The sequence below is a fragment of the Panthera uncia genome (genome assembly GCF_023721935.1).
Source record: "Panthera uncia isolate 11264 chromosome D3 unlocalized genomic scaffold, Puncia_PCG_1.0 HiC_scaffold_8, whole genome shotgun sequence".
NCBI classification, from domain to species: Eukaryota; Metazoa; Chordata; class Mammalia; order Carnivora; family Felidae; genus Panthera; species Panthera uncia.
The window spans coordinates 40,664,898-40,680,474 of NW_026057586.1; the positions used below are offsets into that span (position 1 = coordinate 40,664,898).

A 15,577-nucleotide genomic window follows, 5' to 3' on the forward strand; every position below is an offset into this window, starting at 1 on the left:
ACAGAAGTGCCCTGCTCGGTTATGACAAGGCTGCATGTGGCTAAAGTGGGATGGGGAAAATGGGGGTCTAAGAACTGAGAATTTCAGGTGTTGGGTGTCATCCAGGTGGTCGCTTAAGTTACTGTGAATCCTCACAGGAGTTGGAAAGTTTACAGCAGACTGTGGGCCAGAATATGAGTCTTCAGTAAAAGCGAGGATATTGTTGGGCGTTCCGTGAATGACACAAGCGGAAGAGAGGGAGAGGAATACAAGCAGATCATACGAGTCTGAAAAGGGTAAGGTTTCATGTAAGATGAAGGTGATAGTGTTCTGAAAGTGGCATTAGGTGGAGGCAAAAAGTACTCCCAATAAAGATGGAAGGGCATGATTTTAAAGGCAAAGAAGAAGAAAATCCATTTTAAAAGAAATATAATGCTAGTGCAAGCAAAAATACAAATTAGAGTATGAAAGAGAGAAAGAATAGTATGAAGATGCCAAAAGTATCAGAAGGAAGTTTAAAAGGCCACCTATTTATCACTTAATGTATTTGTGCGAGGCGGCTCAAGCCTATGCTCTGATCTGCTGAAAAGCACTCTGGAGAGGAGGCTTCTTAGTAAACACAGAAGAAAAAAAAGAGCTAGAAAATGGAAAAGGAAAATAAGTTTTAAAGTGTGAAAATAAAATATTTTTTCCCTCATATGGGTTGAAAATAGTCATTAGACTTGATAACCTCTAGTTATTCCTTACAGTCTCAACCTCCCCACCTATACAATTCAGAAAAGATCATGGAGGCATACCAATCATTTTATTGTTGTAAGTATGTCTTTGGAAATTACAAACCGACTTGTAATAGCCAACGGAGGACCAAGCAAGGAACTAGCACCAAAATAAACCAAGAACTTTTATATTGAAACCTGAAAGCACCTTGTTTTAAACATCACCAAAGATGAATATTAGAGTTTAAAAATACTTGTAAAATAGCAAAAGAAAAATAAGTTAGACTAGGTACAGCTTGATGATAAAGTGTTTAGTAATTCAAATATAATCAAATGGAAGGAATATAGACAAACAATAGATTATTCCTTGTTTTAAAATTCTTTGATAGATAATAGGTTGATACATTCATGCGTTTGTCCTAACATAAATTGAACAATCTAGAACTGGAAGGCGGATTCTATTTAATGGGGGCTAGTAATCTCTGTGTACTGTGTACTGCAGTGCAAAGTGAAGTAAATCTTAAAAATACCAGAAATCTTACAAAAGGTTGCAATTTATTAAATAGGCATGGGAAAACGTGGCTAATACTTCTAAAAGTTTGTTTTGGGTTTCGAGTGTCTTTCTTATACAGCCATGACTATTTTAGCCAATGATTATAAAACCTTTACCCAAGTCAAAGGTATCATATGTGTTATACCCTGGTTGACATTCAGAGGTTGGTATAAATTCAGAAATTAATTGGGTATGTAACTAAAAACATCCAGTTGGAGTGTGAATATGTACGTTTTGGAGCTATATAGTTAAAATTCTAAGGAACTACACTGAGTGGAGATTATAAGGCTAAAAACTATATGCAAATGTAGAATAGGTGTCCAGATGAAGGCCTAAAAGTCTCCCCAAATAGATAATTTTTCCGTAAATTTTTGGTGTGTACACAATTACATCAGGTAATATACATAGAAGCTAATAATATATAGCAGATATAACTGGGATTCAGTGTCAAAATTAGCTAAAGATGGCATTTCGGTTGATATTAAATTATAAAGTATTTATGATCCAATAATTTTTGACCCTAAGTACCACCTCTTTAGAAAGTCAGATGTTTTATAAACATTAAACACACTGTTTTCAAATTATATACACATAATCTCTAAATTGCTGTTTCTTCCTTTTCTCTTTTGTTGAGAGCATGTTGATCTGGTATTCAGCTTGCAATATAGATTTGAATTATAACGATTCACTTATAAAATAATTTCCATATCTTAGGTCTGTAGAATGACCTATGGTCCATGAGTTAGAGTAAAGCATGTACAGAGTAGAACTAATTTCTCCCCCAAGGTTCTTTATTGAAAAAATGACGTGCCTTTAAATGATTGTTAGAATGGTATCTTTAAAAAGATAATTTTAAGACTTAAGAATAAAGAGGTAGAACATCAGTGTGTAATCCTGAAAAAAATTTATTTGAAAGTGGCTTCCTAGAAAGATCGACAACTAATACTGTCATTTTTTATATCTCCCATGGTTTTATGTAACTAATGGATCTTAATAACAGCAGTTATTAAAGATGGGCAATCTAGCATTCGTTAGACAACCTAAAAAACTTTCTTGGAAGATATCAGGAATCTTTAAAAACACTTCTGATGATATGTCAAATCAAATTCTTTTTTATTGATTCTTTTTTTAGTAATTAACTAATAACTAACTAGCAATTATTTTCCTTCAAACTCCTGGACCCAGCTTATCTCAATAAATGCCTTTTGACTTTATTTCTGGAAAGATTCCATCATTAATGGAAGACCCCCCAAATGGGAGAAAGAAATAAAAGAAGAGTCCCTGTGAATGACTTTATTTACACCTCTGTATTTGGGCATGCTACACATTATCAACATTTCACATAGTCTACATATGGAATAGGATGTATCTTTTGGCTTTGAAAGTATTGACACCATCTGCTATAACACTGAGAAAAATAGCTCTAATAAAATAGTTCACTCCCTCGCCCCCTTTGACAAGTGTTGGAAGTTGAGTGACTGTTCTTTGATCTTGTAATACCCTGGGAAATTTGGGTCATTGGCGGGAATGATCCTTAAAAAATTTTGTCCTGTCAAGTTTCACTTTAGTGAGCTCACATTAACACTGAATTTAGAAAAGAGAAAAAAATTCCTCTAACTTGCTATAGTAAATTTACCCCTGTCTAAGAATGCTTTGATTCTATTTAGAGATTTTTAAACCAGGTAACACTATATAGCAAACACATAGAAATGACATACCATAAATAATACATTATTAAATTTTGAAGCTAGAAAAATATATCATACTGCATAATTTGGGAACTACCTATAAACTGGAGCATATATCAACCAAGAGCTTATTGACAAATCAAATCAGGGATATAACATTTACTCTAGTGAGAACATTTAGTTAGGGAGTGAGATAGACTAACGAAATGGGGTGGTTGAGAACAATTTCATTTGTATTAACACAATATCATCAACTGTTAAAAGTTTTTAATTGACCCCTTCAAAATAGCAGCAGAGGGTTATTTAAAAAAGTAAATTAAAACTATTAGTGGTGTTACTTTTACGCAACAATTCTAACTTTTCCCATTAAACATTTTACATGTTCTAAAAACTTCTTTTAGATCCCCTTAAAAAAATTTCCCCCAAAGCTTAACCATACTGCAGGCTTTTTTTTTTTTTTCCACAGCTCAGCTTAAGTAAATTATTTTAACTTAGGAGATGTATAATAAAGAGCTGATGTGGATGAGTAACACTTATAAAACACACATCTGAAAATACAATGTGGTTTCCATCTGCTTCCTTGGAAGGCAATTTACCACTAAGGATGACAACCATGTCAGGTGTTACTTGCTTTGGTCAGAGAAGTACACTCGGCAAGTTTTCCGTTATTAGGTCAGCCACAGTTATAAGAAGGGGTGCGATATCCTGCAACCTCACCAGCATGCGATATTTGTAAATCTTGCACCTTCCACTAAACACAAACTAGAGTCAGAAAACCTGTCTCCATGGGAATTTCAGCTGAAGCCCCATCTCAAGATTCAGGTTTAGACATTGCCAGTTTTCCCCAAATGAATCTTACCCAGTTGCCTTACGGAAGTAAGGTTTCTCTTACGGAAATTTCCTCCCAGGAAACGTTTCCTAATATGAGGTTTATTTTATCTAGTGCAGTTATTAAGCGTGGCGGCTTGTGAATTTGGTTGTGTAGTCAGACTTTTTTCTTTAACGGTTAATCATGGTCTGAATGTATGGTTGGATTTTTATATCTATTATCTGTGAAATTGACAGGGTGCCTGACACGTATTTCAAATTCTTCCTACATACATGAGCACATATTGCATGTTTAGTCCTTTTTCAATATTGCCTGAGCTACATGGCAAGTCAAAACAGGGCAAGGAGAATTGTGCCAATTGCCGTCTTAAGGCCAGTGCTTTGCGTGACTCAGCTTAATTTATTCCATGTGCTGGAGATACATGACAGGCCACACAGAAGCAAAGAAGACCCTACAGGCCATATAGGCACAAAGAAGATGCTGTCTCAAGTTTTAGTTCACTGTCGCGATCCCATTAGTATTAATGTAAGAAAAAAGTTTACAAATGCTCAGGAGAGCTCTTGCCCAACAGCACTGTTTCCATCTATTTTTCCCATTGTGGTTTCTCACTTTGCTCCACGGTTTCTTAGCACCGAGTTGTGCATCACAAATCACATCGTTAGTTTTTTGGTGGTGGGAACTGGATCTGAATCACCATTACTGAGAACAAGTGTGCTGGGATCCTGGCTACTTCGTATATTGTACTGTACTGTATTTTGTGATTCGACTTCGGGCTGTACTAGGGGAGGCAGATCCAAGGGTCTGGCTAAAGTGATGGTCAGAGGAGCTCCTCATGTGGCCAATGGTGGCTGTCCCCCCCATGCTGCTACTCAGGCCCCCACCTCCTCCCAGGCTGCTCTGCCCAATGCCACTGCCACTTACTCCAGCTGCACTGCCAACCAGGCCACTGCCTCCACTTATCCCAGCGGGGCCACTAATTCCGCTCATGCCAGAGCCAGAAACAACCCTCTCTGTCACAATCACATTTTGGGCATTTGATAACTCAGGGTGTATACTTAGATTGCCCATCATGCCAGAAACTGGTCGGATGACTCTTTCTGTCACTACCACATTTGATGACTCTCTAGGATCAGGCATGGTCAAAGAGGTGGGTAGACTTGAACTTGGTGCTATTACCCTTTCTGTCACTATAACATTTGACCCATCTCTCAAGTCAGGCATCTCTAACATTCCATGCAGATCAGTGCCAGAGATTGGGCCAACCACCCTCTCGGTCACCACTACGTTTGCTGCATGTCGGTTATCATGAACATGGACAGAGGGCTTCAGAGTGCCAGAGGTGGTGTAAGATTCTGTCACAGTGACATTACCATAGCCCAGAGGATCAGGAATAGGCATAGGATGCTGTACACCAGGTCCTGAGGGGTAGGTGCTCTCAGAGATGACAGTTGTAGTGCCGAAATGTGGGGAGATGGGTGGGTGTCCACCAATGACGGGCTCTGTTCCCTGCTGAGGGCAGATCGGTTCGGTGCTCTCAGGTGGCCAAGAGGGATCAGGGTCTGGATATGGTTCAGCTTCTTTTCCCAGGCTGATATCTGCCAGCTTCTTAAATTTAGGCCCCAGTGTGTCCAAAAAGCTGTCGTCCACGTCTTCTCCGATGAAGCTACAACAGCCCACGGAGCCAGCAGGGGAACCTACACCTTCAATATCATATATGAGCAAACAGTCATTGGATGGGCGTCCTTCGTCTTCATCTGCATAAGCATATGCTTTCTGGATTTGCAGAGGGAAGAGAAAATGAAATTATGGATACATATTTAGCAATAATAGAAATCTTTATCCCTTTTTTTCTTCCAGGGCACTACCCAAAGAAGAATATATAAAACAAAATTCCAAGATGTTTTAAAAATCATTATATAATTGCTTGAAAGAATTTGGCTAGAAATTATTTTAGCTGTTATTCTGATAATACATTTCGACTTTTAAAATCATCGTAGGTGCACTTTAGATACAAAAGCACAAATAAAATATTGCATAAATTATTTTGTAACCAAGTTAGAAGAAGGTACTTAAAAGTCCTGAATTTGAAGTACACCAATCTTTTCCCTTGGTTTGTAGAAAAGAAGGTAGTTCATAGTTGTTTCAGGTTCATCCAGGACTGTGCTTTCCTTCCTTAATGGAGTGAATTTGGAGGTTCAGTGAAGATTTATTTGAATGTGGCTTTTTCAGCAAAACAACAGGAACATTTGACTCTGGCTCCATGCCATTTGGGGATTTAAAACTGAAGGTTTTTAGAAATCGGATCTCCTTCAATTCAAAGTGAAAGCCCACAGACATGTGCACCTTTATTTCATTTTTTATCGTTTGTAATATTGGACCGCAAACTTTCAGGCTAAGTATCAGAAGTGCTTTTCTTAGCAAACCAAATCGTTGTGCCATTTCATTCAAAAATATTTTTTAGTCCTTACCATTTGCCAGACCCTCTATTAGGAACTTGGCAATACAGCAGTGAACAAAAACACTTGAAGTCTCTCTCTCATTAGGCTTACCTTGTACTAGGATGAGACAGACAACATATAAGGTATTTATCAGGAGGTGGTAAGTGCAGGGCCAAGGGATAGAGTGACAGAATAGCCAAGGGCAGCATCTCAGAAAATGATATTTGATCAGAGGTTAGAATAAAGCAGTGGGGGTAAATAAAGCACACAGTGTGTCCTGGGCAGGAGGAGTGGTAAGATGCACAAGTTTTGAGGCAGAAATATACTTTTCATGAAAATAACATTCATTTGTAGGGACATGGATAGGAAGTATTCCTGTGGGTTTCAACAACAGTTCTCTTATTATTATCTACTGCTATTTGAAAGGCTTTATCAGTGTTTTCTTTCAAGATATCAGCCACCCTCTAAGCCAATAGGAGAGTTAAAGAAAATATTTTAGGCCAGGATGTAGAAGGATGTAAATCTGTCAGAGATAAGACAGTTTCAGAGATAGGAAATCCCTAAAAGTTTAAGTAGTTACAGACAGTCTCTACCTGGGGATGGCAAAATTAATTCCTGCTTGTTCTTAGAATGTTATGCAAGGGTCTGTGGCTCTTGAACTCACACTTACTGAACGTTTACTATGTGCCTGGAACTGAGTTAGGTACTGGTAACATGATGTAGAGAACATATGGACAGGGCACTAAAAACTGTGGTAGACATATAAACATATTTTACCAATATAAATGGTATATTCTATAAGGTGTATACACAGAGCACTACAGAAATATAGATAAACATCAATTTTGTTTTAGACGTGAGGGTTAACAGTAAATACTTCAGAGAGGCAGTGTTATTTGAGTTGAGTCTTAAAAGATGAGTATGAGATAATGGATAAAATCATCCCACGAGGGGCACAGCATAGGCGAAGGCATGGAGGGGAATAGACCAGTGTGAATGAGGCAAAGACATGTGGTATGTGGGATTGGTGGTAAGGAGTAATTGGAGATGAGGGAAGGGGTCAATTTATGAATAATCTTAATTGTCATGTTAAGGAGTTTGGACTTCATGCCTTGGACAAATAGAGCTGGGAGCCACTGGCTGTTTTTAAGGAGAGCAGTAAAGTGATCAGTTCAGAATTACGGAAATTTTATCCAGCAGCAGTATGATTGTCAGGCATAGACTAGAGGCTGGGAAACTGCTAGAGCCCTGCTGGGGACTAGTGGCAGCCTGGAGTAGAGCCGGGGGCACAGGATGGAAAGGAAGGCATGGGACTAAAGACCTTACCTGACAGAAGTAACTTTCCATGAAGTTCATATTCAGACCTCCTTCTCTACATTCTCTCATAGAATTTCTTCTTAATGTTCCAGAATATTCTTGACATATCTCAGGTACTCCTGGTGTTTTAACTCCTTCTGTTAGTTCAAATCCTGTTGTTCTTTCTCCTCCTCCTAGATCTTGCATTTCTCTGCCGCCATACTCATTTGTGTAAACCCCTAAAGGTTGTTGATAAAATCAAGTTTAATTTCTCTAGTGTCTGGTAGACTAAAAATTAATAACTTTCTATAATGTATGGTTTCTTCATTTAAATCAAATAAAGACAAAACATAAAGAGCTGTAACTATGATATTGAGTTCAAAATAATATTATTAATCAGTTTGTTAATTTGTTAATTGTTTGATGTTAACTATTTGTGGTAATTGTGTCGTGCTGGAAGTGGTGCATAGAGGTTATAAAAACATATGCTTTAGAGAGTTTGATTTCAAATTGAGGAAGTCTGGGGGGGAAATACCGAAATTCTAAAAGTTAAATAGTATAAGAATACTCCAACATGTTAGAAGCACAGGGTGTCCAGAAGAACGCCCAAGAACCACTGGCTTCAGAGGAGAGGCCATGGCTGAGGAAAGGTTTACTTGGAGAACCTTGGCTTTCACTTGGATATGATGGGTGGATAGAAGCTTGTTACAATATTCAAGGTAAGTTAGATAAAATCATGGGTCAGACTATAGAAGAGCCATGGAGAGGGAAAGTGTTGACTGTGGGATAAATGCCTCATGGCTTTAATATTTTAAAGATCTTGATTTTAGGGACAGTGTGTTTTTTATACTTTTATGACTCTGGTGCCTCTCATTGTGCTTTGTTCTAGATTTGTGTAAAGGTTTATAGATGTAATGAAGGGATAAATGTGTAAGTAAATCCTGATAGACTGATGATTTGACAAGTCTTGAGAACAGAGTGGGTGTCAAGGATAGGGAGATAGAGGGATGCCTGGGTGACTCAGTCGACTGAGCTTCTGATTCGTGATTTCAGCTCCAGTCATGATCTTGTGGTTCATGGTTTCAAGCTCCACATCAGGCTCTGCACTGGCAGTGGGGACCCTGCTTGGGATCCTCTCTCTTCCTTTCTCTCTGCCCCTCCCTGGCCTGCATGTGTGCCCTGCCCCCCAAATAAATAAATAAACTTAAAAAAAAAAAAAGAATAAAAAGATAGAAGAGTCAACCAGCTTCTGCTTTTGAGGTGAGGGGATGTTGGTGTCATTAACAAAAATGGAGACATTGGGAGGAGAGATAGGTTTAAAGGCTAGTGTGTCTAGTACTTTGGGTAAGGTACATTTCTACAAGCTGTGAGCATTCCTGTGCCTCTCCCGTTTTAAAGAGTTCAAAGTAGGGGGGCGCCTGGGTGGTTCAGTCAGTTAAGCGTCCAACTTCGGCTCAGGTCATGATCTCATGGTTCATGGGTTCGAGCCCCATGTCCAGCTCTGTCCTGATAGCTTGGAGCCTGGAGCCTGCTTTGGATTCCGTGTCTCCCTCTCCTCTCTGCCCCTCCCCAGTTCACACTCTGTTTCTCTCTCTCTCTTAAAAATAAATACACATTTGAAAAGAAAGAGAGTTCTAAGTAGGAAAGTAACGATAACAAGTTTGAAAAAGACTGAGAGGAAAAATAAGAGAATCACTAACTTTGTTTACTTTGAGAAAAGGCAAGATGGTACAAGTGTTTTCAAAGTTATGAAAAATTAAAAAAAAAAAAACCTTTGTTTTTACTAACATGGTAGCTATCCCTTTGCTGTAAAATTCTAATTGTTCCCTCATTTCTGCCTGTGAACTGGTCTACACCCCTGGTTTAAGGCGTGTCATAGTTATAATTTTGGTTAACGGTGTGCAAGGAAAAACTCCCATCACCTGTACACAGCCTCAGCTGAGAATGTGGAAAGATTCTGATGGTGTTTCATCCACTTACTTTCAGTTTAAGAAACCAGACAAGTCTTTTTAGGTCAACCTTTATGCTCATGCTGAGAATGGATGCAATTTTTTTCTTTGTCAAGATAGCGGCTAAGTCAGAGTAGTTTTGAATCATTCATGAATTGTGAAGGTAGATTTTAGCCTCAAGAAATGAGCACAGATCTATTTTAATTGGGTCATACATTGGGGAGTTTGGGTGGCTCAGTTGGTTAGGTGCCTGACCCTTGATTTCGGCTCTTGATTGAGGTCATGATTTCATGGTTCATGGGATTGAGCCTCACATCGAGCCCAGCGTTGAGCTCTGCACTGACAGCATGGAACCTGCTTGGGATTCTCTCTCTCCCTCTCTCCCTCTGCCCCTCCCCCACTTGTGCTCTCTTTCTCACTCTCAAAATAAATAAACTTAAAAACATTGGGTTGTATGTTAATTCTAATTAGTACAGTTGACCCTTCATGGGCTTGGAATGCAGATTTTTTTAATGAATAAGTTCAGTAATGTAAATGTATTATTTCTTTCTTATGATTTCTTAAAAACTATTTCTCTAGCTCACTTTATTGTAAGAATACAGTATTATATATATATTATATATATATCCATATATATATATATATGGATATATATATATATATAATGCAAACTATGTGTTAATTAACTGTTTATGCTAGCAGTAAGGCTTCTGGTCAGCAGCAGACTATTAGTAGTTAAGTTTTGGGGGAGCCAAAAGTTAATACTTGTATTTTTGACTGCACAGGGGTCGACATCTCTAACGCTGTGTTGTTCAGGGGTCAACTGTAGTTTTTTGGACCTGGACCAAACTTGACTTGTGGCTACATTTCAGTTCTTCTCTCCTGTTTGTAGAGGTCCTAATAAAGTCGTCTCATAAGTGCTCTCTAATCATTGAGGAAGATTTTAAAAATTCAACATATAAAAATAATAATTACTATAGGCTTTTCCTTACCATTGAATCTGCAAATTAGTCATTTAAAAGTGAACGATAGAAATAATTTTAAAGATTAATAAGATAATTGAGAACTGATATGGTATGCAAAGACAAAACAGAATTCCTTCTTACGTCATTTGAGCTGTTAAAATTAAAAAAACAAAACAAAACCCAAAAAACTTCTTACCTGAGGTGTCAATGCATTCAATCAGATTTCCATTACTAGGTAGTACCGGTGGTACACAGACAGTGGGTCCACTCTAAAAGACAAGAAACATTTCCCCATTTTAATGGCTCTTTTGCTTCTATCATTATACTTTGGGTTTGTTCTCAAGTTACCTCAGGTTCTAAAAGAACACTATTTATGAAACTTCTGAAATCCATTTAAAACCTGAACCTCATTTCGAAAGCCTTTCCTGGTTACTTCCATCTGATTTCGATGTACCTTTGATTTCTCTTCATTTTCCACATTGGCTGTCCCAGAGCGAAGAACAGCACCAACCACAAGTGATGGCCAGCGTCTTGGCTCCAGTGCATGAGGGTGAGTGTCGGTGACTGCCAAAGGCCATTTCTTACAAGTTAGCACTTACTATGGGAGGCGGCTGTGGTCCTTCTACTGCCCATGAGTGAATTGCTCCATCTGAACATTCGGGGACAGGCTCAAAGCCAGCGCCCCCACGAGGGGCGCCGCCGCAGTCACAACAGATCAACAAAAACGGGACCACTGATGGGGAAAGGATAGGAATATTGGAATCAGCCGCAGAGCCACATTAAAATAAAACAACTTGCTTTTTATGATTAAATTTGAACCTCTAATAGAATGGCACTTGATTTTAAAATTACTATGAAAGCTTCAGAAAACAAACTGATGGTCAGTTACCAAAATCAGTGCGAGCTTCAGTATTCTAGACTGTGATCAACTTTTTAATTTGTTATCTAGTATTCAAATTATAGATATTGTTACACCATGAAAACAGATGAGTCTTTTTGCTGTCATTACTCAGGAAAATATTAAAGGAGACAAAAAGGAGAGCTGCAGAGGACAGACAATGTGTTTGAGTCTTTGTGTTCCCTCCTCCATGCCTTTATTTTTTTCCTTTCACACATGCATGCTTTTTTTATTTCAGCAGTAAAATCTTACCCATGCTTCAAGTAATTATTCCCTAAAGACTTCCCCCACATGGAATTTTTTCTTGAATTTATTCACACACAAATAGAGAATATTATGCTACCTAACAAGGTCTTTCTGGTAATCATTTGGGTTTTCTTATTCATTTAAATAAGTTTCTAGCACGGAGTTTTTTATATAATATAATCTTGATAAATGATTTGGAATGAACGGATGGATGAAGTAAAGGCTATGTAAGTCGAAAATATGACAAAGGATGGAAAGAAACAATAAGCAAGGTAGAGAGGAAGGAACATAGTAAGGATAGTAATAAGGGGAGGGATAGTAAGAGAGGAGAAAAAGAAAGAAAGGAGGGAAAGAATCCTGTATATTTCGCTTTCTTGAAAATTTGCTGGGTTTAGAGATAGCTTTGTATCTAGGGGTATTTGACCCCAAAGCCCATGCATAATTTTTAAATCTGTTACCAACTACACTACCCAAAGGTAATCAACAATATAAAAAACAAGCTCAAAGTGAAAGTCATCTATTACTTGCAGTAGAGATAAACAATGCCTGAGTAATTAAGTTACTTTTATAAAGTACCTAATTTTAGGGGTGCCTGGGTGGCTCAGTTGGTAAAGCGTCTGATTTCGACTTAGGTCATGATCTCACAATTCGTGAGTTCGAACCCCGTTGGGCTCTATGGGGACAGTTCAGAGCCTGGAGCCTGCTTTGGATTCTGTGTCTCCCTCGTCTCTCTGCCCCTCCCCTGCTCATACTCTGTCTCTGTCTCTCTGTCTCTCAATAAATAAATAAAGAAGCATTATAAAATACTTAATTTTAAAGTTTTAAAATGTTGGTTAATAATTACTATGGCTAAAAAAGTGAAATTAGAGAATTAGCTCTTCTCATAAATTTTATGTTACATTCTGCAAGTTTGCTTTTTCCGTGTAGCCTTTTCTGATTGTTCGGATCTTTTCTGATTGTCTTCTTCACTCAAATAGCAGTCTGAACCTGCCTGTTATGGCACTTTCCCATTGCACTGAGATTGAATGCAAGGAACTTTTTGTCCTCCATTGCACTTTGACTTTCTTATCTTATTAACCCAACAGCAAACAGGCATTTCTTGATACGTGCACAAAATAAGAATTTGGAAAGTACCTTTCATCAAAGGATCAGAAAGCTTATCTCCTCCCCATAATTTCAGGGGAGGGGGATGCCTATGAATAAGATTGTTAAAAGTACTTACATCCTAGGACCAAGAATCCCATGATGAGTAGTCCAATGCCAGCAGGACCAAAATGGACATTATCTAAGGGATTTCTCTGGTAACCACCATCTGGTCGGTCATAGGTGTTGCCGTCTGTATTGGTACCACCGCCGTAATCAGTGGAAGTTTTGTCGGCTGTGTTAGTACTGGTGTCACCTCCGGTGTCACCTCCAGTGGCACCTCCAGTGGCACTTCCACCGCCGTCATTTCCATCGCCTTCAGTAGTGGTTCCCTGATTACTTTTATCTTCATCTTCCCAGCCGGAACCGTCGAGGTTAATATTAATTGTTCCAGTACAAGTTCTTTGAAGAGTATCTGTAACAAGATTTAAAATGGAAGAAATATCTAATACACATACTGTAATAATTGTCGAACAACACAAAGCCATTTTTTGAATCAATAACTTATTTCAGTGTTTTTCTTCTCATCAATTCAGTAACTTCCCAAATCGTCTCTTGTTTGTGACTGAGTTTTTAAATAAGACAAAGATGAATATTTAAAACAAATTTTTTTTAAATGTTTACTTACTTTTGAGAGAGAGAAAGAGAGAGAGAGAGAGAGAGAGAGAGAGAGAGAGCTCGAGTAGGGGAGGGGCAGAGAGAGAGGGAGACACAGAATCTGAAGCAGGCTCCAGGCTCTGAGCTGTCAGCACAGACCCCCACATGGGGCAGGAATTCATGAGCTGTGAGATCACGACCTAAGCCAAAGTCGGACACTTAACTGACTGAGCCACCCAGGACAACCCGAGACCAAGGTGAATATTAGTGCTCTCCTGAAAAAACTGTCCCATACGTTGAGAAGCATAAACAATAAATGCCATGTTATGTATTTGCCAGTGGTGTGTGATAAGCCACAGTGGAGGCATTTTTAGACAATGTTTTACACACTTCTCGATATTTTAGACCTAGATTTTATTTGTTGTTTAACGGTCTTTCATTTTTTTTTTTTTTAAGTTTTTATTTAAGTATTCTCTACACGCCATGTGGGACTTGAGCTCCTGAACATGAGATCATGACCTGAGCTGAAGTCAGATGCTTAACCGACTAAGTCACCTGGGCACTGTTGTATTATCTTTTAACCTTAATTATAATGCCTAAAATTTGTTACTTGTTTATGTTATATTGACAGATCATATGGCTCATTCCATTTTATATTTTTTTAATTTGCATTGTGAGAATTCTTCCATACGTCAATAAACTTTTCATTATATAGTTTTTTTATGGCTACATAATTTCACATCAAGTGGACCATAGTTTACCTACACATATTACCTGTTAATTATTATAGATAATGCTATAATTAACATCTCTGTACATTCAGACTTTTATAGTTAGGACCTCTAAGATTATTAAAATTAGGTAAACACATAGGAATGATTTTGTTTGAAGTCATTGTTTTTTATCTCTATGACAGAAATGTGAGCTCTGTGTCAGACTTTGTTCATTGATATAACCCTAGAACCTGGCACAATGGCTGGCATTTCATCAGGATTCAATATATAGTTTTTGAATAAATGAAGAAACATAACAGAGACAAGTTTAAATTTAGTCTATCCAATATCAAAGCCCATGCCCTTTCAGCTCAGCTGTGCTGATTCTGCTATTGCTGTTGTTTTTGTTGTTATTTTTATCATTATCATTGCATACACTACTTATAAGTTTGCATTTTTTGAAGACAAAAGGAATGCTCTCTATTTTCCATAAGTCTAATAATTTCATAAGCAGAAGTTCCAGTTTCTTCATGTATCTAATTAAGCTTGATGTTGGCTGTCTGCAAAAGGAGTAAAGTAGCAATTGCTTAAGATAATTTCAGCACTGAATCAAAACAAGTTTTATCTATAGATTAAATCAGCATTTCTATTTGTAATGTATATTTTTAAAACCACATTTATTTTTGGTGTGCCTGAGTGGCTCAGTCAGTTAAGAATCTGACTCTTGGGGCGGGGTGGGGGGGGGGGGGCGGCAGCGTGCCTGGGTGGCTCAGTCGGTTGAGCGTCTGACTTTGGCTCAGGTCATGATCTCGCAGTCCTAGAGTTCTAGTCTCACAACAGGCTCTGTGCTGACAGCTCAGAGCCTGGAGCTTGCTTCGGATTCTGTGTCTCCCTCTCTCTTTCTGCCCCTCCCCCGCTTGTGCTCTCTCTCTCTCTCTCTCTCTCTCTCAAAAATAAATAAACATTAAAAAAGTAAAAAAAAAAAAAGAATCTAACTCTTGGTCTTGGCTCAGGTCATGATATCAAAGTTCGTCGGTTCCAGACCCATGTAGAGCTCTGCACTCACAGCACAGAGCCTGCTTGGAATTCTCTTTCTCTCTCTTTCCCTCTGCCCCTCCCCTGCTCCTGCTCTCTCTCTGTCTCTCTCTCTCTCAAAATAAATAAATAAATAATTTTCTTAAAACTACATTTATTTTGACTAATTATGATAAAAAACCAGTATAATTTGGTAAATTTCTGAATTGTTGAAAGACTTTAAACTTATGGTTTCTTTTCAAAGTTTATTTATTTTAAGAGAGAGAGAGTGCACGCAACAGAGTGTACACAAACTCACAAGCAGGGGAGGGGCAGACAAAGGGGGAGAGAGAGAATCCCAAGCAGGCCCCAGGCTGTCATTGCTCAATCTCACAAACTATGAGATCATGACCTGAGCTGAGATCAAGAGGCAGACAGATGCTTAACCAACTGGGCCACCTTGTTGAATGACTTTAAAGACATGCTATTTCATTTGTTTTTAATCTGTAAAGCAAGTGGAAATTGTCAACCCCTGTCTAGGACAATCAAAAGA

The 15,577-nt window shown here is 38.3% G+C and overlaps 1 protein-coding gene across 1 annotated transcript in view; it reads right to left on the minus strand.

The window, feature by feature from the left end:
• Positions 1-3,996: 3,996 nt before the first annotated feature.
• Positions 3,997-15,577, minus strand: part of DSG1 (desmoglein 1) — a 58,908-nt gene continuing 47,327 nt past the window's right edge. The window contains exons 12-16 of the mRNA XM_049619563.1: positions 12,780-13,115; positions 11,013-11,146; positions 10,610-10,682; positions 7,530-7,738; positions 3,997-5,538 (exon numbers count right to left, since the gene is read on the minus strand). Of these exons, the coding sequence (XP_049475520.1) occupies positions 4,492-5,538; positions 7,530-7,738; positions 10,610-10,682; positions 11,013-11,146; positions 12,780-13,115 (1,799 nt within the window). The 3' untranslated portion in view covers positions 3,997-4,491. The remainder of the gene's footprint in view (positions 5,539-7,529; positions 7,739-10,609; positions 10,683-11,012; positions 11,147-12,779; positions 13,116-15,577) is intronic.